Source organism: Jaculus jaculus, chromosome 2, assembly GCF_020740685.1.
Source record: "Jaculus jaculus isolate mJacJac1 chromosome 2, mJacJac1.mat.Y.cur, whole genome shotgun sequence".
Lineage (NCBI taxonomy): Eukaryota > Metazoa > Chordata > Mammalia > Rodentia > Dipodidae > Jaculus > Jaculus jaculus.
Window position 1 is genome coordinate 53,163,513 of NC_059103.1, and position 21,611 is coordinate 53,185,123.

The 21,611-nt window shown below is 42.8% G+C and overlaps 1 protein-coding gene across 1 annotated transcript in view; it reads left to right on the top strand.

The window, feature by feature from the left end:
- Positions 1 to 21,611, top strand: part of Slc35d2 (solute carrier family 35 member D2) — a 97,803-nt gene that overhangs the window by 46,136 nt on the left and 30,056 nt on the right. Inside the window, exons 7-9 of the mRNA XM_004656521.2 lie at positions 1,223 to 1,291; positions 9,196 to 9,298; positions 11,873 to 11,965. Coding sequence (XP_004656578.2) covers positions 1,223 to 1,291; positions 9,196 to 9,298; positions 11,873 to 11,965 — 265 coding nt within the window. The remainder of the gene's footprint in view (positions 1 to 1,222; positions 1,292 to 9,195; positions 9,299 to 11,872; positions 11,966 to 21,611) is intronic.

Sequence of the window (21,611 nt, forward strand, 5' to 3'; positions counted from 1 at the left end):
AGTGAGCTTCTGTGATTCTATATCAGCATGATATACAGAGACATAGTTCAAGTTCTCCTCTGGCCTCCGCATAAGTGAGCACAGGGCATGTTCATCTACACACATGTACGTATCACACACACACACATACACACACACTACACAAAGCAATCATCTGTTTCTATGATCCCCACCTTAATGAGGCATTTGAAGTTGTCATTTCGGGGGTGGGGCGGTGGCTCAGTGGATGCGTGAGTCCGCCCTCCCGGAAGCCATGTGCAACGTCCCACAGCCGCTGTGGCGTGTAGCAGTAGTGTTGGCTGGATGGGAGACAGGCAGCAGAATCTCCTGGAAGCTCATGGATCAACCAGCCTGTCTAAAGCAGTGGGGAACTACAGAGAGCCTGCCTCAGACAAGGCAGAATGGAAGGACTGCCATCCGAGGTCGCCCTGTGACCCCCACAAGTGCTCGGTGGCATGTGTGCAGCCCACACTCACACCCAAGAACGCACAAACACCAGAAAAATTTGTCATTTTATATCAGGTGCCTGGGGTAGAAAATAACAAAAGAAACAACAGACATCCCAAACACAGGGGATCTGTTTGCTGAGTCACATGGAATGTGCCCTGTTTGGACGCAGCAGTGAACACTTCTCATGTGTACTGACAGGGAAGGGGCCCAGTTAGAAAAGCAGCTCTGAAGCACCAAGTGGAATCATATCCTCAGAATACACCAAATTTCATAGCTGCTATTACAAAGTATTCTCCTAAGGAGATTCAGGCTGAGCCCTGGAAGTGCAGTCTTTTTTTTTTTTTTGCATCGATTCTGTGGCAGGAGGGCCTCCTTTGTTTTTTTTTTTTGGTTTTTCGAGGTAGGGTCTCACTCTGGCTCAGGCTGACCTGGAATTCACGATGTAGTCTCAGGGTGGCCTCGAACTCTCGGCGATCCTCCTACCTCTGCCTCCCGAGTGCTGGGATTAAAGGTGTGTGCCACCACGCCCGGCTCCTCCTTTGTATTTAGTAGCAAGCAACTGGTCAGTGTGAACAGAGACATCAACACTGCTTAGAAAGAAAGATACTTGGCCTTACTTGAAACCATTTGTTGTGCCATCACAAATGAGCAGTGTCAGTTAGAGAGAGTTTCAGCCAGGAAACTACTCATGTCTATTTTCAGTTTTTAAGTATAAAATCCCTATTTTAGGTTCTCCTTTCCACCCGTCGCCTTCTTTGTTTCTCTGCTACAGGAGGAAGTATTCCCTGACCATCGTTGCCAGTGTCTTCACCATCGTCCTGGGCGCTGTCGTAGCAGCCGGGTAAGACCTTGTTCTGTTTCTGCTCAGTGACTTCTTTGTCTTTGACAATAGGTCCAGCCTCTTCTTCAAGCTAAAAAAAAATTGTTTTTCCATCTGGCTGCAGTTGAACCGAGCAGTTAAGAAACAAATCTGATGAAGTTTGGGTCATCGCATGTGTTCCCTTGAGGCCCACACTGGCTCAATTTTATCTTTGAGTGTCCTCAGTATAAAATTTTTACTCGAAAAGTTCTTAGGCGTTTTATTCAGTTTAAAATGACAGACTTTGAGCCAGGCGTGATGGTGCACATCTCTAATCCTATCACTTGGGAGGCAGAGGTAGGAGAATCACTGTGTGTTCCTGGTCATTCTGAGACTACATAGTGAATTTCAGGTCAGCCTGGACTAGAATGAAACCCTACCTTGAAAAACCAAAATAAATAAATGAATAAATATATAAAAAAAATTAAAGTAAAATAACGGATTTTGGCTAGGGCTAGAGTTCAGTGGTAGAATATGTGCAAAACAGGCACAAAGGTCCACATTCATTTTTAGCACCAAACACACACACACACACACACACACACACATACACACACACACGCGCGTTCCTCAAAAAGCCCACAATAGGGTTTTTTTTGAGGAAAACCCAACTGACTACCTTTTTTTTTTAATGCAAGAGAGAGAGAGGAAGAGAGAGAAAGAGAGAGGGAGGGAGGGAGGGAGAGAATTGGTGCACGAGGGCCTCCAGCCACCGTAATTGAACTCTGGACACATGCGCCACCTTGTGCGCATGGGCGCCCTTGAGTCACCTTGTGCTTCTGGCTTATGTGGGACCTGGAGAGTTGAACATGGGTCCTTAGGCTTCGCAGGCAAGTGCTTTTACCACTAAGCCATCTCTCCAGCCCCCACAATAAGTTTAAAGCCTTTGTTGTTTGCTTTCTCATTGTGCAATAACTCAGTATTCTCTGTTTGCGCTGGCACGATGCTGTCATCATAAGCTTGTGTGTTGGCGAGCTTCCTACCCTAATCGTTGACACGCAGAAGTGAGAGTGAGGGCCTTGCGTGCGTGCTGGCAGGCTGGGACTTGGCTGGATCCCTGCCTTCTGTGGTGTGGTGACAAATGTGTTTGTGTGGTCACCTTTCCTGGCTTTACAGTTTAGCTCTATTCTGTGTAAGTTTTGAGTTGCCGTGTACTTTGGTTTCCTCATCTATATAGTAAAATGAGAATAGGGGGTGTTGGGGAGATGGCTCAGTGGGTAAGAGCACTTGGTGCTCCTCAGTGGGTAAGAGCAAGCACAAGGGCCTGAGTTGGTCCCCAGAACTCATGGGAAAAAGAAAGCCAGGTGCTAGATGTGGTGGCACATACCTTTAATCCCAGCACTTGGGTGGCAGAGGTAGGTGGATCCCTGTGAGTTCAAGGCTACCCTGAGATTACATAGTGAATTCCAGGTCATCTTAGGCTAGTGTGAGACCCTACCTTGAAAAAAACAACAAAAACAAACAAACAAACAAAAGGCAGACATGGATGCACATGTCTGTAACTCCAGTGCTGAGGGGAGCTCCAGATTTGGTGAGCAACTGTTTCAGGAGAATAATCTGAGGATCCCAAAATCTTCTGGCCTCTTCCCGAGTGTGCATGGGTTGTATGCAACTGCACACACATGTGCATACACACATGCATTTACACATACCAAAAAAAAAAAGACAATAGAAAATAAACCTACTTGAATGCAAGGAAGAAAGAAGTGGTTGGAGGAATTTCAGTATAACATTCTTGTACTTTTGTTTGAAGCTCATTTAGAGCCACCAGGCGTCTGTATTATTAATTGCATATTAAATAATAGTGTGACTGTAGAATACCTGGGATCTTTAAAAAAAAAATAGTTTCTTTGTTTATTTGAGAGAGAGAGACAGAGAAAGGAATATAGAGAGAACGAGCAGAGGGTGCACCACATCCTCCTGCCACACTGCAAATGGACTTCAAATGCATGCTCTTTGTTTATCTGGCTTTATGTGGGTACTGGGGACTCAAACCAAGACCATCAGGCTTTGTAAGCAGGTGCTTTTAACTACTGGGCCATCTCTCTAGCCCACCTGGGATCTTTTTCAGTATCTTTTTTTTTTTTTTTTTGGTTTTTCGTGGTAGGGTTTCACTCTAGTCCAGGCTGACCTAGAATTCACTATGTAGTCTCACAGTGGCCTTGAACAGATGGCAATCCTCCTACCTCTGCCACCCAAGTGCTGGGATTAAAGGCGTGCGCCACCACGCCCAGCTGGGATCTTCTTCTAGCTTCCTAATTTACTACCTGCATGACCAGGGCAAAGTTAATTAGCTTTCTGTTCCCCAGTTATTCAGATGGTAACACTGAGATTAAAGTAGCATCCACCAAAGAGGGCCATTGTGAGAGCTTAGTGAAATAATTCACACGAAGCATTGGTACAGTTCAGGGCCGACCAAGTTCAACAGAAACAGCGAGCACATCCCGAATGCTACGCATCATTGTAGAGGTTGAAAATCCAACAGTTAAGAAAAATACTCAAGGATCTTTGCCTTCTTGGATCCTCCATTCCTGTTGTGGAGACAATTAAAGAAGCAAAAGAAATAGCAGGAAGATATAGCATGATTACTGATCGTTGACCAGTCTTGTTAGCAACAGTAGTCTTTATTATGGTTACAAGGGTAGTTAGTCCATTGTATCCTCTGTGGCTTATTAATTATCTTTTTAGTATTTGCACATGTGTTGCTTGCATGCATGTGTGTGTTTGTTCAGGTAGTGAGTATACCAGTGTGTTGTGTGTGGGTGCATGTGGAGGCCACAGTCTGGTGTCAGGTGTCTTCTGCTTGGCTCAGTGGTTGAAGGAGTCTGATTGTTTTCCCCACCTTCGTTTAAAATTGTGGTACAAGATTCCTCTCACTGAACTCTGAATTCACAGATTCAGCTAATGCATCCTGCCAGTAAACCCTGGGGAACGCTGTCTCTGCCTCCCCAGTACTGGGATTATAGTCACGTAGCACAATGCCTGACGTTATATGTGGATGTTAAGGATCTGGACTCAGGACCTTATGCTTGTGCAATAGTCACATTACCCACTGAGCCATTTTCCTCCACCCCTATTAATCATATTTTCATATGCTTCTTCTGCTACCAGGCCCAGCCTAGACTAAGACGAGCCCCTGGCACTTTTTTAAAAACTTGTGCAATAGGAGGGCACAGACAATGAACAGGGGCACCAATTAGTCACAGACTTTGTTCAGATGACATCATGTGAGTAAAGAGCTCAAAAAGGGCAGGGCTGTGCTGAAGGTGCCCTTCTGCAATGCTGCCAATCCCTCCTTCCTTAGGGCTCACTTTGAAAACCTCCGACTTAGACCCAGTTGAAGGCTTTCACAACAAGTAGTTTATGAAAGTCTTTGTAAGGGTCTGAGAGATGGCTCAGTGGATAAAGCACTTGCCATGTCAGCCTGAGTACCCGAGTGTGTGTCCCCAGATCCCATGTAAAGCTACATGCTGTGGTGCTGGGTCTGTAATCGCAGCGTGCTAGAGCAGGAAGGGTGGCAGGGACAAGAGAACTGCTCAAAGCCTGCAGGCCAGCTGGCCCAGTAAACACAGCACTGTGGGGCTGGAGAGATGGCTTAGTGGTTAAGCTCTTACCTGTGAAGCCTAAAGACCCCGGTTCGAGGCTCGGTTCCCCAGGTCCCACGTTAGCCAGATGCACAAGGGGGTGCATGCATCTGGAGTTCGTTTGCAGAGGCTGGAAGCCCTGGCGCGCCCATTCTCTCTCTCTCCCTCTATCTGTCTTTCTCTCTGTGTCTGTCGTTCTCAAATAAGAAAAAAAAACAAACAAAAACAAACAAAAAAAAAACAACACAGCACTGTGAACAGCTGGATTCTACCTCAAACAAGGCGGAAAGTCAAGGACCCACACCTCAGGCTGTCCTTTGACCCCCCCCCCCCAAAGTCTTTGTAATCTCAGCACTTGGGAGGCAGAGGCAGGGAGGGTAGCCTGGACTACATGAGTTCCAGGTCAGCCAAGTCTGCTTAGCAAGACCTCTTGTCAAACAACAACCCAATAAAAAGTGTTTGTAGCCAGGCAAGATAGCACACGCCTTTAATCCCAGCACTCGGGAGGCTGAAGTAGGAGGACTAATTGAGAGTTCGAGGCCAGCCTGGGACTACATAGTGAATTGCAGGTCAGCTTGGGCTAGAGTGAGACCCTACCTCGAAAAACAAAAACAAACAACAACAAAAAGTGTAAGTCTTAGAGAAATGGCATTGTATGTCTGTAGGCATGTTTCCAGAACCTGTGGGCAAGGACATCTTACTTTTAGCATATTTGATGATACTCCAGTGAGCTGAAAGCACAGCTGTGTTTGCACAAGCATCTCACTTTTACCCCGGAGGCGGCGTGGAACAGCACTTCTCAGCGGCTCTCCGCACTCACTCAGTGGACTCCTTCCTGGTGGGTGACGTTCATGGTGTTGAGCTATATAGTACTACTGTGACACCAGCCTTCTGCTCTCTCACAGAAGTTCGCTCATCCCAGTGTGAATGCTGTTGGTTGTTGATCAGACATTGTCAGGATGAGTCCGTTTAAGCTTTTGTAACAAACAAGCCCCGTGTCTTACCTCATCTCACTGATTTTTTTAAAGCAAATCTTTTTTTTTTTTTTTTTTGTTTTTTTGAGGTAGGGTCTCACTCTAGCCCAGGCTGACCTGGAATTCACTGTGGAGTCTCAGGGTGGCCTTGAACTCATGGCAATCCTCCTACCTCTGCCTCCCGAGTGCTGGGATTAAAGGCGTGCACCACCACGCCTGGCTAAGCAAATCTTTTTTTTTTTTTGGTTACTTTTATATATTTATTTGAGAGCGACAGAGAGGCAGGGGGGAAGAACGGTGCACCATGGGTTCCAGCCACTGCAAACGGACTCCAGACGCGTGCGCCCCCTTGTGCGTCTCGCTAACGTGAACCCTGGGGAATCAAGCCTCGAACCAGGGTCCTTAGGCTTTGCAGGCAAGCGCTTAACTGCTAAGCCATCTCTCCAGCCCTTATCTCACTGATTTTACACACCAGTGTCTGTTCCCAGGTTGAAAATGCAAACCTTCAGCTGTCACTCTGCTCACTGTAGCTCAGGAGCCCATGAGGGGTTTCCTACCTCAGAGGGGGTTTCCGTAGTCATCCAGGCAGGAAAAGAACATGTGGGGAATTGTGTAAAGCCAGAAGTGATGTGCACCCCCTCTCTTGTGCATTAGTCATCAAACAAGTCACATAGCCAGAAAAGCTGAAAGAGAATGTCTAGGAGTGGCCTTAAATAACAACCATAATGGCTGACCATGAATCTGCTATAGTTTATATAAATAAATTCTTTGTAACGTTTCTGTATTCTCACTGCTGGCCTAAATGACTGGCTGGTAAGGAATGGTCCATGCTGTGCAGCGAGAAGTAGGCTCACCACTTTTGGTCGTTTGCAGCTCTGGAATTTCCCTCAGGCTTCCAGGAAGTGGGCAAGACCTTTTCCCCAGGGTTCTAGAAGTCCAACTTTTCCTACTCATTCCAAATTAATGACAGTTTGAAGTTAATGGAGTTTAGCTGAGCAAAGGCACGACCTGCAAATTGGGTAGTCCGCAGAACCAGCATAGACGCGGGGAGCTCCGCACAGCTGCACGTCCGGGCACCGGTTACCGGCTGGAGGCGGGAGTGCGGTAGAGCAAGCCTTATTGGTTACAGCCCGGGGATTGAGTTATTTGACCCTCGCTGCTCGCTGCGACCCACGGCTGCTGGGTGTCAGTGATGGGCTGAGACTCAGCTGCTCGTTATGAAACATATAGTGGATGAGGCTTTTAGTTAACTTACATACTCAGTTAGTTTGTAGTTCATTATGTAAGGACTCAAGGTTGAGACATCCGCAGACCAAATTTAGCTAACCTTATCCTGACTTTTGTCTCAGGGACAGCAAACACTCCTTGATGCTGCATCAAGCATGAGTAGTTAGGAGACTTAGAAAAGACCTTTTTGGGGGCCATGGGAAGAAGTCTTGTCTTGTAACAGTGCATGAAGACCTGAGTTTGATTACCAGTAGCCATGGAAATCCAGACATGGTGGTCCATGCCTGCAATTCCGGCACTGAAAAGGCGGAAGACGGGTGGCTCCCTGGACCTTGCTCCCTACTTGACGAGCTCCAGGCCAATGTGACACCTTGTCTCAAAGGAAGTGGACAGCAGTTCTGAGGAAAACACTTGATATTCTCTGGTCACACGTACACATCTGCATGCCCACGTGTGCCCACATGCCTACACACACGGGCACCCATTACAAATACATACACATGCAAAAACTAAGATTTTTTTTTTTTGGAGAAAATCTCTTTGTGATTGAGCTGGAGAATTCTAGTAGATGATGAACAAAGCAACTTTATATTCTCATAATACCAATGGATGCCAGAAACAAAAATGATTTAATTTGAGTTCATACTTTGATGCAATCTTTGCCCTCTATTTTGTTCAAGATGGTCTTATGTTGATATTGAAGGAGAGTCAATATTAACTACTCCAAAACACACTGCTTTGGCATCAGGGTTATTATGAATGTAAGGCCATTGAGAACCAAGATATACAGGGAGGGTTGCTGCCTAAAAGCTGGCCATGAATCTCCCTTTACAGAGACGGCTCCTTCTGGACTAGGAAGCAGACAGCTACTGCTGATAGAGGTCAACACTCAGATGAGTCTACAAAGTTAAACCTGAAAATAACCTTTTGCTAGTCATTGTTTTCCCTAATATATTCCCTGGTCACTTTCCAGTTTGTCTCTGGACATCCAAACCCTCTTTCCTTTGTTAAAATGTTATTAAACCTCCCTGTGTGAAAACCGAGTCTCCTTTTTCTGTGAATTCCTGTGTATGTAACATGTTAACAAGATTTGTATTCCTTTTCTCCTTCAATCCATTTTTTTGGTTGTTGTTGTTGTTAGTTAATTTAGGCCCACAAACTAGTCAGAAATGATACCACTACTGTAATCTCAGCTACTATGAAGCCAAGAGAGTTCTTGAGTACAGGAGTTCCAAGCCATCCTGGGCAAACACAGTGAGATGCTGTCTCAAAAACAGCCAACAACTAACTAGTTTAGCTAAGTAACCAACCAACCTAACTAGCTACCTTTGAAGACCCCAAGTGCTCATCCTAAGAGGTAGATGGAGGGGTTCCCTCCTTGGCAGTTTGTTTGTATGCACTGTGGCGTGTGTCTGGTGGCTTGCTGACTCACATCATGTATCTGCTATGCTTCTTGCTATTGTATCCCCCAAATGTTTTTATGTTGCCATTATTCATTCAGAGTGGAAATTGATGATATGATGTTTCAAAGTCTTGGGAAGAAAGGTTCCTGGACTGCAGGGAGACTTGCCCCGCCTGTGTGACAGACAGGGCACTGTTTGGGTACCAGATGGAGGGGTCACTTCCTCACCAACCCTTCTTGCCCCAGTTACTGCCCAGCTGTCCACCACAGACTCTACCCTGGGGATGGCTCCGTTTCCTACAATAAGCAAAGCTACTGGTGGGAGGGCAGATCATGTCCCTCAGGACAGTCAGCTCACTAATTGATCATCATGTCAACTGATCAGTTAGCAAAAGAATAGGCCTCCAGGTTGAAGCAAAATAGTTTGTGTCCCTGGGGCTTAAGCTGTGAGTAATTCAGTTAAAGCTGCCTGACTGGCTATCTTTTTCCCCCTGCCTGGTGGCAGAGCAGGGGAGTTAACCACTGGCTACTGCAAGGGGAATAATTTGCTCCAGAAAAGGTAGCCATTAGCATTTCACACAGATTTGATGAGGAAAAGAAAAACCAGTCAGGTTGTGAGGCCAAGCTGGGAGTTTCTTTGTAATCATTTTCATTTAAAAAAATTTTTTTTTTTTTTTTTTTTTTTGTTCTTCCTGCCAGTTCTGACCTCACTTTTAACCTGGAAGGCTATATTTTGGTATTCCTGAATGACATCTTCACAGCGGCAAATGGAGTTTATACCAAACAGAAAATGGACCCAAAGGTATCTGATATTTCCTCCTGCAGACTTAAGACTTCGTCATCTGCCTCCTGAAATAACATAAAAAGTGAAAATGAACTGTGCAGTTGGTATGAGATTCCATTCATGTCATATGATCTGTCAACTAATTTCTTTGTCACTATCTTGTCTAATACTTTTTACTCCTAGCATTGCAAAAGCTTGGGTAAAAAATAGATAAGGAGGGAAAAGAGGTCACTATTTAAATTTATTTTTTGTATATATATTTTTGTGTGTGAATATGGGGGTGTGCATGTCACACATTTGTGGAGGTGAGTATGGGTGTGTGCATCTCATGCATGTAGGAAGGTCAAGGGATCATGTGTATGTGCAGGTCACATGTGTGTGGGGTTTGGGGATCATGGGTCCAGGCTTCTGGAAATTTCTCCTATCTGCCTCCAATCTCACCTTCAGAGTACTGGGATTCTAGAAGCCTGCCAATGCCTCTGATTTTTTATATGGGGCCTGCCTGAGTATTGAACTTTATATACTGAGCTATCTCCCCAGCCTCCTGTCACTATTTTGGATGTATAATAAGACTACATATAATTTTTTTTAAAAAATTATTTATTTATTTGAGAGTGACAGACAGAGAAAGAGGGAGCAGGGGGAGGGAAAGAATGGGCATGCCAGGGCCTCCAGCCACTGCAAATGAATTCCAGACGCGTGTGTCCCTTGTGCATCTGGCAAACGTGGGTCCTGGGGAATCAAGCTTTGAACTGGGGTCCTTAGGCTTCACAGGCAAGCATTTAACTGCTAAGCCATCTCCCCAGCCCAAGTCTACATATAAATTTTGAAAAGTAAATTTATTTTTAAAATTTTATTTACTTATTATTTATTTATTTGACAGAGAAAAAGAGGGAAAGAGGGAGAGAAGGAGGGGGAGGAGGAGGAAGAGAGAGAGAAAGAATGGGCATGCTAGGGTCTCTAGCTGCAGCAAACAAGCTCCAGATGCATGTGCCATCTTGTGCATTTAGATTACATGGTTCCTGGGGAATCGAACCTGGGTCCTTTGGCTTTGCAGGCAAACTCCTTAACCATTAAGCCATCCCTCCAGCCCATAAATTCATTTTTTATTTTTTATTTTTTTGGTTTTTCGAGGTAGGGTCTCACTCTAGCCCAGGCTGACCTGGAATTCACTATGGAGTCTCAGGGTGGCCTCGAACTCACGGCAATCCTCCTACCTCTGCCTCCCGAGTGCTGGGATTAAAGGCGTGCGCCACCACGCCCGGCTCAATAAATTCATCTTTTAAAGTCAACATCATTAGTGACTATGGCAAAATCGGGGGGTCAAGATAGGTGTTCTGAGAGTGCTGCTCTGAGGATCTGGGCTCCAGACCCAGGTTTGCCGCTCACTGGCCATCATGTCTTTGAACCTTAATTTCATCAAACCTAGTTACCTTATCTTTGGAGAGAGAGGAGTGGAGTAAATATAATTTGTAAGGTCCTCCAGTGTCCCCCACCCCTTCGGAGTTTGCTTCTGCCTGGTTGCCTGTCATGTGGCGGTCTCAGCCCACTCCGACCCCAGCTGTTACCGGAAGCTCTCTGGGATAAGCCAGGCATAAGGTTCTTTGTTTCCATGGCTTTTGTATTTGTGGGGGAGTTCTCTGTGACTGATGGGCTCATTGCCTTGAGGGATTTTTTTAATTCACATGGCCATTTGTTTCTTTTAATGGTGACAGTTTTACAAAACCAGGTTTTGTTGCCTTTTTGAAAGATCACAGTATGTCACCCTTTTTTGATAGCTAGGTGGCATGGCCGCTTTCGTGACAGTGAACACATAATGTTGCTATTCTTCAGCAGGGAGAACAGATGTTTTCAGGGAGTTATGTTAACATTTTAAATCTTCTTGATTTCATTCTAGGTTTCCTATTTGGAATAACGTGCTTAAGAAAGAAAATACACTCAATTAGAATGTTAGAGATGGGTGGAACCTTGGAGGCCTTTCATTTTTTCTCATTGTATCTGTAGCTGTTGTTGTAAAATAAATATTTACCCTGATATCACAGTGCAATTGACATGGAACATGTTACATGATAAATTTGCTGAAAATACTCCAGTATACATTCTGACTTTGCATAAAACAGTTGTACAACCAGTACTAGGAAATGTGACACTTAACCATTTTTTAAGTAAGTAAATAAGTGTGTGTGTGTGTGTGTATGTGTACGTGCATGTTGCAATGTGAATATGGAGGTGAATGGACAACATCAGCATATGTTCCCTCTCTTCTCTCTTTTTTGAGACAGGGTCCCCCTCTCTCTCTCTCTCTCTCTTTCTCTCTCTCTCTCTCTGTTTCTTTCTCTGTCTCTGCCACTGCACAGGACAAACTAGCTGGTCTGTGAGCTTTAGGATTCTTCTGACTCCACTCCCCATTGCTGTAGGCACATGAGGATTACAGACTTGCACACCAATGGATGCTGGGAAACCCAAATTCAGGTTGGTAGGCTTGTTGAGGAAAGCACGTCTAACCAATGATTCATCCCTTCAGTCCCTGCTTCATAGTTTTTACAGTGCACTGATTTTTTTTTTTTTTTGTGTGTGTGTGTGTGTCTGTAGGAGCTGGGGAAATACGGAGTGCTTTTCTACAATGCATGCTTCATGATTCTTCCAACTCTTACCGTGAGTGTCTGCACTGGAGACTTGCAGCAGGTGAGCTCATGTCATCCCGTACACTTTTAATACTTAAATTTGGTACTTACTGAATAAAAAGTATAAAGGTGGTTATAATTCCCAGGAGGGTCGTACAAACAAGGTGTTGGCAGGGCAAGGGGAGAGGCAGTGGATGAAGCACCATCCCACAAGCGTGAGAGCCTGAATGTGGGTCCCAGCACTCACGTGAAAGCTGGTGTGGTGGCCCATGCCTGAAATCCCAGCGCCAGGGAGGCAGAGATAGGAGAAGTCCTGGGCTTGCCCACTAGCTTGTGTAGGGTGATTGGTAAGTTCCAGGTTCTATGAGACACTGTGTCTCAAAAACATACTGTTTACCAAAACATATGTCTACCCAGTGTCAATCTCTGGCCTCTACATCACCCCCACAACACACATGCACACGCACACGCATGCACACACCAAGGCCTTAGAGTCCTTAGTGTGGGGGTATGCTCTTGTAGTCCTCCATCTGAGGAGACTGAGTCCAAAGATTGCTTGAGCCCAAGAGCCTAAGAACAAGCCAACCATCCAATGATCACACAAAAACTGTAACTCTTACATCTATCAGCTACAAGAAGCTTAATGTATTCAGACAGTCCCAACTGTTTATTCTACTTACCTGTTTTGACATGGGAAGTCTTTCAGTGTTTCAAGGCTATATTCTTTTTTTTTTTTTTAAATTTTTATTAACATTTTCCATGATTATAAAATATATCCCATGGTAATTCCCTCCCTCCCCAACCCCACACTTGCCCATTTGAAATTCCGTTCTCCATCATATTACCTCCCCATTACAATCATTGTAATTACATATATACAATATCAACCTATTAAGTATCCTCCTCCCTTCCTTTCTCCACCCTTTATGTCTCCTTTTCAACTTACTGGCCTCTGCTACTAAGTACTTTCATTCTCACACAGAAGCCTGGTCATCTGTAGCTAGGATCCACATATGAGAGAGAACATGTGGCGCTTGGCTTTCTGGGCCTGGGTTACCTGACTTAGTATAATACTTTCCAGGTCCATCCATTTTTCTGCAAATTTCATAACTTCATTTTTCTTTACCGCTGAGTAGAACTCCATTGTATAAATGTGCCACATCTTCATTATCCACTCATCTGTTGAGGGACATCTAGGCTGGTTCCATTTCCCAGCTATTATAAATTGAGCAGCAATAAACATGGTTGAGCATGTACTTCTAAGGAAATGAGATGAGTCCTTTGGATATATGCCTAGGAGTGCTATAGCTGGGTCATATGGTAGATCAATCTCTAGCTGTTTTAGGAACCTCCACACTGATTTCCACAATGGCTGGACCAGATTGCATTCCCACCAGCAGTGCAGAAGGGTTCCTTTTTTTCCACATCCCCGCCAACATTTATGATCATTTGTTTTCATGATGGTGGCCATTCTGACAGGAGTGAGATGGAATCTCAGTGTAGTTTTAATCTGTATTTCCCTGATGACTAGTGACGTAGAACATTTTTTTAGATGCTTATATGCCATTCGTATTTCTTCCTTTGAGAACTCTCTATTTAGCTCCATAGCCCATTTTTTGATTGGCTTGTTTGATTCCTTATTATTTAACTTTTTGAGTTCTTTGTATATCCTAGATATTAATCCTCTATCAGATATATAGCTGGTGAAGATTTTTTCCCATTCTGTAGGTTGCCTCTTTGCTTTTTTCACTGTGTCCTTTGCAGTGCAAAATCTTTGTAGTTTCATTAGGTCCCAGTGGTTAATCTGTGGTTTTATTGCCTGAGCAATTGGGGTTGTATTCAGAAAGTCTTTGCCAAGACCAATATGTTGAAGGGTTTCCCCTACTTTTTCCTCTAGCAGTTTCAAAGTTTCTGGTCTGATGTTAAGGTCTTTAATCCATTTGGACTTAATTCTTGTGCATGGCGAGAGAGAAGAATCTATTTTCATCCTTCTGCAGATATATATCCAGTTTTCAAAACACCATTTGCTGAAGAGGCTGTCTCTTCCCCAATGAGTATTTTTGGCATTTTTATCGAATATCAGGTGGCTATAGCTACTTGGGCTTACATCTGGGTCCTCTATTCTGTTCCACTGATCTACATGTCTGTTTTTGTGCCAGTACCATGCTATTTTTGTTACTATGGCTCTGTAGTATAGGTTAAAATCAGGTATGGTGATACCACCAGCCTCTTTTTTGTTGCTCAGTATTATTTTAGATATTCGAGGTTTTTTTGTGATTCCAAATGAATTTCTGGATTGTTTTTTCTATTTCCATGAAGAAAGCCTTTGGAATTTTGATAGGGATTGCATTAAATGTGTAGATTGCTTTTGGTAAGATTGCCATTTTCATGATATTGATTCTTCCAATCCAGGAACAAGGGATGTTTCTCCACTTTCTAGTGTCTTCTGCAATTTCTCGTTTGAGTGTTTTAAAGTTCTCATTGTATAGGTTCTTTACTTCCTTGGTTAGGTTTATTCCAAGGTATTTTATTTTTTTTTTTGATGCAATTGTGAATGGGAGTGATTCTCTGATTTCATCCTCTGTGTGTTTGTTGTTAGCATATATGAAGGCTACTGATTTCTGTGTATTTATTTTGTATCCTGCTACATTGCTGTAGGTTTTAATCAGCTCTAACAGCTTGCTAGTAGAGTCTTTAGGGTCCTTTATGTATAGAATCATGTCATCTGCAAATAATGATAACTTGATTTCTTCCTTTCCAATTTGTATCCCTTTTATGTGTGTCTCTTGCCTTATTGCTATGGCTAAGACTTCCAAAACTATATTAAATAAAAGTGGGGACAGGACACCCTTGTCTTGTTCCTGATTTTAGTGGAAAAGCTTCCAGTTTTTCCCCATTTAGTAATATGTTGGCTGTAGGCTTGTCTTAAATAGCCTTTATTATATTGAGATATGTTCCTTCTATTCCCAGTCTCTGTTGGACTTTTATCATGAAGGGATGTTGGATTTTGTCAAATGCTTTCTCTGCGTCTAATGAGATGATCATGTGATTTTTGTCCTTCAACCCGTTTATGTAATGTATTACATTTATAGATTTGCGTATGTTGAACCATCCCTGCATCTCTGGGATAAAGCCTACTTGGTCAGGGTGAATGATCTTTTTGATATACTCTTGTATTCTGTTTGCCAATATTTTGTTGAGAATTTTTGCATCTATGTTCATGAGGGAGATTGGTCTGTAATTTTCTTTTTTTGTTCTATCTTTGCCTGGTTTTGGTATCAGGGTGATGCTGGCCTCATAGAAGGAGTTTGGTAGGATTCCTTCTTTTTCTATTTCCTGGAAAAGCTTAAGAAGCAATGGTGTTAGCTCTTCCTTAAAAGTCTGGTAAAATTCAGCAGTGAATCCGTCCGGGCCTGGGCTTTTTTTAGTTGGGAGATTATTGATAACTGTTCAGATCTCCATGTTTGTTATAGGTCTATTTAAGTGATTAATCTCATTTTGATTTAATTTAGGTAGGTCATATAGATCAAGGAAATCATCCATTTCTTTCAGATTTTCATACTTTGTGGAGTATATGCTTTTATAGTATGTCCCTATGATTTTTTGAATTTCTGTGAAATCTGTTGTGATGTTACCTTGTTCATCTCTGATTTTATTAATTTGTCTCTTCTCTCTTTCTTTTGGTCAGATTTGCTAAGGGTTTATCAATCTTGTTTATCCTTTCAAAGAACCAACTCTTTGTTTCATTAATTCTTTGGATTGTTCTTTTTGTTTCTATTTCATTAATTTCTGCCCTAATCTTTATTATTTCTTCCCGTCTACTACTTTTTGGTTTGCCTTGTTCTTCTTTTTCCAAGGCTTTAAGGCGAAGCATTAGGTCGTTTACTTGCGACCTTTCTAATTTCTTAATATAGGCACTTAAGGCTATAAATTTACCTCTTAGAACTGCCTTCATTGTGTCCCAGAGATTTTGGTATGTTGTGTTCTCATTATCATTTGACTCTATAAATTTTTTGATTTCCTTTTTGATTTCTTCATTGACCCACTCATCATTTAGTAGTGTATTGTTTAGTTTCCATGATTTTGTGTATGCTCTATAGCCTTTCTTGCTACTGATTTGTAGTTTAATTCCATTGTGGTCAGATAGAATGCAAGGAATTATTTCAATTTTCCTGAATTTGTTAAGATTTGCTTTGTGTCCTAATATATGGTCTATTTTAGAGAATGTGCCATGTGCTGCTGAAAAGAATGTATATTCTGCAGCCTTTGGATGAAATGTCCTGTATATATCTGTTAGATCCATTCCTTCTATGACCTCATTTAGTCCAGATGCCTCTCTGTTTATTCTTTCCCTGGATGACCTGTCAATTGATGAGAGTAGGGTGTTAAAGTCACCCACCACTACTGTGTTTGGTGTTATCTGTGACCTTAGTTCTACTAGTGTTTGTTTGACGAATTTGGGAGCCCCATGTTAGGTGCATATATGTTTAGGATTGTAATGTCCTCCTGTTGGAGTGTGCCCTTAATCAATATAAAGTGACCTTCCTTATCTTTTTTGACTAACGTCGGACTAAAGTCTACCCTGTCTGATATTAGAATAGCAACCCCTGCTTGTTTTCTAGGCCCATTTGCTTGAAACACCGTCTTCCAACCTTTCACGCTAAGATAATGTCTATCCTTTGTAGAAAGGTGAGTTTCTTGGAGACAACAAATTGTAGGATCCTGCTTTTTAACCCAGTCTGCAAATCTATGTCTTTTCGTTGGGGCATTGAGACCGTTGATATTAAGAGATATTATTGAAAGGTGTGTATTTATGTTTGCCATTTTTTTTGTGTGTGTGTGTTTCTGGTTCTACCTGTGCTCTCTTCTGTTATCAAGGCTATATTCTTAAACCCCTGAGCCCAAGTGAGCCTCCTGTCTCAAATAGCTGGAACTATAAGCATGTGCCACCAGCCTGGCTGGTTCTTTTGAACTTACAACACTAAGGAACCCATGCTTGGGCTGGAGAGATGGGTTAGTGTTTAAGGAAATGGCCTGTGAAGCCTAAGCACCCATGTTCAACCCCCCCCAGAACCCACATAAGCCATACATACAAGGTCACACATATACAGAAGGTCACATATGTACAAGGTAGCACACACATCTGGAGTTCTATTGCAGTAGCCAGAGGCTTTGCCATGTCCCCTCCCCATCTCCTAAAAATAAAAGATAAAACAGAAAGCCATGCTCATTTATGGGATTCATATTTCAAATTTTAAATGCTGTTCTTCTAGTGACAGTGTTGAATACTCTTAGGGGATGCTAGGCAGAGGCAGTGAGCCTCAGCTCCCAGGAATTCTCAAGATCACATAAACACAATACACAAACTAGGCTCAGTGTTAGGTTTTGTCCATCTGTAGGCTAATGCAACATCTGGGCATGTTTAAGTTATGATGTGTGGTAGCTTGACATGTTAAATGCAGTTTTGAATTATGATTCTTTCAATTTAGTATGAGTTTACTGGGAAGTAGCCTCATCGTATGTCAAACAACATTTGCTTGCTAATGTATTAGGTCCTAATATTCTGTTCTAGGAGGATGCCATCCTGCCTTGTGGAGCGGGAGCATCCCAGTTTTTACCCGGTTTAGCATCTTTATTGACAGATAGAAGATTTCAAGTTGAAGTTTCTTTTTCTGAATTTACCACTCACTGAAATTCCAAAAGGCTAAATATACAGATTTTTTTTTAATCAAGAAAAGCTTAAATTAGAAAAATAGAAAAAATTTATAACCATAGGAAAAGACCTTCTAGAATTGGGATGTAGCTCAGTAGTAGAGCACTTCCTGCCATGCACAGTGCTAGGGTTTTGATCTCCAGTACTTAAAACGGAGACAGACAGACACACACACGGGTACACAGAGATTGGTTCTATAAAATGATAAAATATAAACACCATAATAAACTGAAAGCTATGACTACTACTTAAAAGTTTGCAAGTCTGGGGACATGGTTCAGTTGGGAAAGTGCCATATGGGGACCTGAATTCAGATCCCCAGCACCCACATGAAAGTCAGGGATGGGGACATGCTTCTGCAGTCCCAGTCCTGGGAAGAGAGGTGACCACTGAGGCTTGCTGGCTAGGTAGTCTAGCCAAATTGGTGCATACTAGGTTCAGTGAGAGACCCTGTCTCAACAAGGTAACTGAAAGTTGAGGGAGACACTGATACCAACCTCTGACCTCCATGTTTGTGCACATGCACTTACACTCACCTGCACCCACACACATGCAAACTTCCCTACATCCATGCACACTACACACACACACTCACACATGCATGCACACACACACACACACACACACACACATTCTCTCTCTCACTCTCTCTCAAAGTGTTGTATGAGGGAGAAGATACCAAATGATGCAGGATATGTACTGTAATCAGTAAGAAAAAAAGATATGAGTAACCTTTTAGGGGAAAAAATGGTTTTTAGTCCTCAACAGTGGTCTGTATTCATCGAATCAAGATTACTTCTTTCAATTGGTTACTTTTAGCTGAATCCATTTTTATTTTGTTTTATTGATGTGTGTATGTGTGTATGTATGAGTGTCCATTCTACAGGGCACGTGTGGGGTTCAGAACACAGCTTTGGGGTGTTGGTTCTTGCCTTCCACCTTGTTTGAGATGGGTTTTTCCTATTGTGTTTTTTTTTTAAATTTTTTAATTTTTTTTTAATTTTTTTTATTTTTATTTATTTATTTGAGAGAGACAGACACAGAGAGAAAGACAGGTAGAGGGAGAGAGAGAGAATGGGCGCGCCAGGGCTTCCAGCCTCTGCAAACGAACTCCAGACGCGTGCGCCCCCTTGTGCATCTGGCTAACGTGGGACCTGGGGAACCGAGCCTCGAACCGGGGTCCTTAGGCTTCACAGGCAAGTGCTTAACCGCTAAGCCATCTCTCCAGCCCCCTATTGTGTTTTTTAAAATATTATTTTTATTTATTTATTTGGGAAGGAGGGAAAGAGAGAGAGAGAGAGAGGGAAGGAGGGAGGGAGGGAGGGAGGGAGGGAGGGAGAGAATGGACATGCCACGGCTTCTAGCCACTGCAAACAAACTCCAGATGCATAATCACTTTGCACATGTGGCTTATGTGTGTACTGGGGAATTGAACCTGGGTCCTTAGGCTTCACAGGCAAGCACCTTAACAGCTAAGGCATCTCTCCTGCCTTTCTGTTGTGTTTTTGCCACTGCTAGTAGGTGAGCAGTTGGATTCTTGTGGATCTGCCTCCCATTACCATAGGTGCATTGGGATTACAGGCACTTGTGCTATTGACATGTAGTTTTAGGGAGCCCAACTCCAGTTGCCTAGCTTTTAACCACTGAGCCATCCTTCCAGACTAAATCTACATTAGATCATGAACCAAATGTGATAAAGAAACGAGTTTATGGGTGGAGAGATGGTTTAGCAGTTAAAGTGCTTGCCTGCAAAGCCTACGAACTCATGTTTGAATCTACAGGTCCAATGTAAGCCAGATACACAGTAACGCAAGCACTTAATCACTTAATGTCACACATGCACACAAGGGGGCATATGTGTCTGGAGTTTGTTTGCAGTGGCTGAAGGCCCTGGCATGCCCATTTACTCTCTCTCTCTCAGAATAAATTAAAAAAAGAAAAGAAACGAGTTTACATATAAAATTCTGGTATAAAAATTTGGTATAAAATCATGTCTTACTCGCCAGGTTGGACTTAAATGTGATGAGAGCTTATAGATGAAACTGAGTAAAATATTCACTCCCCTTTCATGCTGGAAGAGTGGGTGAGTCATTTTCCCATTTGACTTGGTGAGGTGGAGGGAGGAAAGCTGGTGGTGAGGCATATGGCTCATGGCTCTAGGCATTCAGTCCTGGACTTTGGATTCACAGTGGGTGGATAATTAATAGCATTATGATGCTGCCTCAGCAATGCAGTTAGCTGGACAGCTTCCTGTAAGCAAGGCAGGCCCCTGCAAAACATGCAGTCATCTGACCCGTGGTCCAAAGTACATGTAGTGTGTGGTAGTGGAGGAAGACAGGTAAAAATTAAGACTTTTTCTGAGTTAAAAAGCTCCAAAGTTCAAAATGAAAAAGATTTACAGCCCAGCATGCTTTGACCACAGCGGTTAAGTCTCAAGGATGGAGTACTAGCCACTCTTCACCTCTGGTCTTTTCTTAGGTGGGGTGGGGGGAAGGGTACAGGTGCAAGGGAAGACATTGTGTGTCCTCCTCTATGGCTCTTCCACGTTATTTCTCCAAGACAGAGTCTCTCACTAAACCTGGAGCTCCCCATTTTTCAGTTAGACTGGATGACCAGGGAACTTCTGGGAGCCTCCTTGTGTCCTCCTACCTCAGTGTTGGGGTTCTGTATACATCATTATGAATGATTTCTTTTTGTAGTTCTACAAATTCATGTTTCATTTCCAGTGAAAAGCTGCTTCTCATAGACCACGAAGTCATTTTTACATTAATGGATCAAAGACATTTTTCCCTTCACTATCTAGAGGAATATCTTTATATTAGGTATTATCCAGGCTCAAGTTTTTATTTTGCTTTTTAAAAATTTATTTATTATAGTTTTTTTTTTAAATTATTTATTTATTTATTTGAGAGTGACAGACACAGAGAGAAAGACAGATAGAGGGAGAGAGAGAGAATGGGCGCGCCAGGGCTTCCAGCCTCTGCAAACGAACTCCAGACGTGTGCGCCCCCTTGTGCATCTGGCTAACGTGGGACCTGGGGAACCGAGCCTCGAACTGGGGTCCTTAGGCTTCACAGGCAAGCGCTTAACCGCTAAGCCATCTCTCCAGCCCTATTTATTATAGTTTTTTATTAAAAACATAGTTCGTATGGATGCATCATATGTTGGCACCATCTTTCCCCTCCTCCCTGCCCAAGCTCTGCTAGGTGCTGGGGATCAAACTCAAGTCCTCATGCTTGAATCACCTGCTGAGCCATCTTTTCAGTCCTATTTAATGTCTTCAAATAAGCAGCATCTTACATTATTCCCTAAAATTCCCAATGTGGCCTGCAATATAAAAGCAGCATCCATACAAATTAGGCTGGTTAATGAAATTAAATTTGAAAAATGAAAATTACTGCCAGCTGTGGTGGCACACACCTTTAATCCCAGCACTTGGGAGGCAGAGATAGGGAGATTGCCATGAATTTGAGGCCACCTTGAGACTACACAGTGAATTCCAGGTCAGCCTCAAAAACTAAAAAAAAAAAAAAAAAAAAAAAGAAATGAAAATTACTAAGTAAGTTTTGGTGGGTTTTGTGGTATCAGGAGTATATAGTTTTTCTTTTTTACTGTTTGCATTAATACATCTAGCTCTTTGAGTATATAAATGTTTTTCTATCTGTGGTTTGAAATTTGGAGCTTTTGCTTTTCCTTTATTCCTATTTTTTACTTTAATGTAAAATACTAAATATTTTACACAATTTTTATTATTTTATTTTATTTTGTTTCAACCTTTGACCAAAACATTAGCATATTCTTGAGCCAGGCATTTTGGCATACACCTTTGTCTCAGAACTTGGAAGGCTGAGGTACGAGGATCACTATGAGTTCAAAGCCAGTCTGGGGCTACAGGGTGAGTTCCAGATTAGCTTAGGCTAGAGTGGGACTGTGCCTCTAGAAAAACAATAACTCAACCCCCAACCCCCACAAATACCTCAAAAACATTAGTATA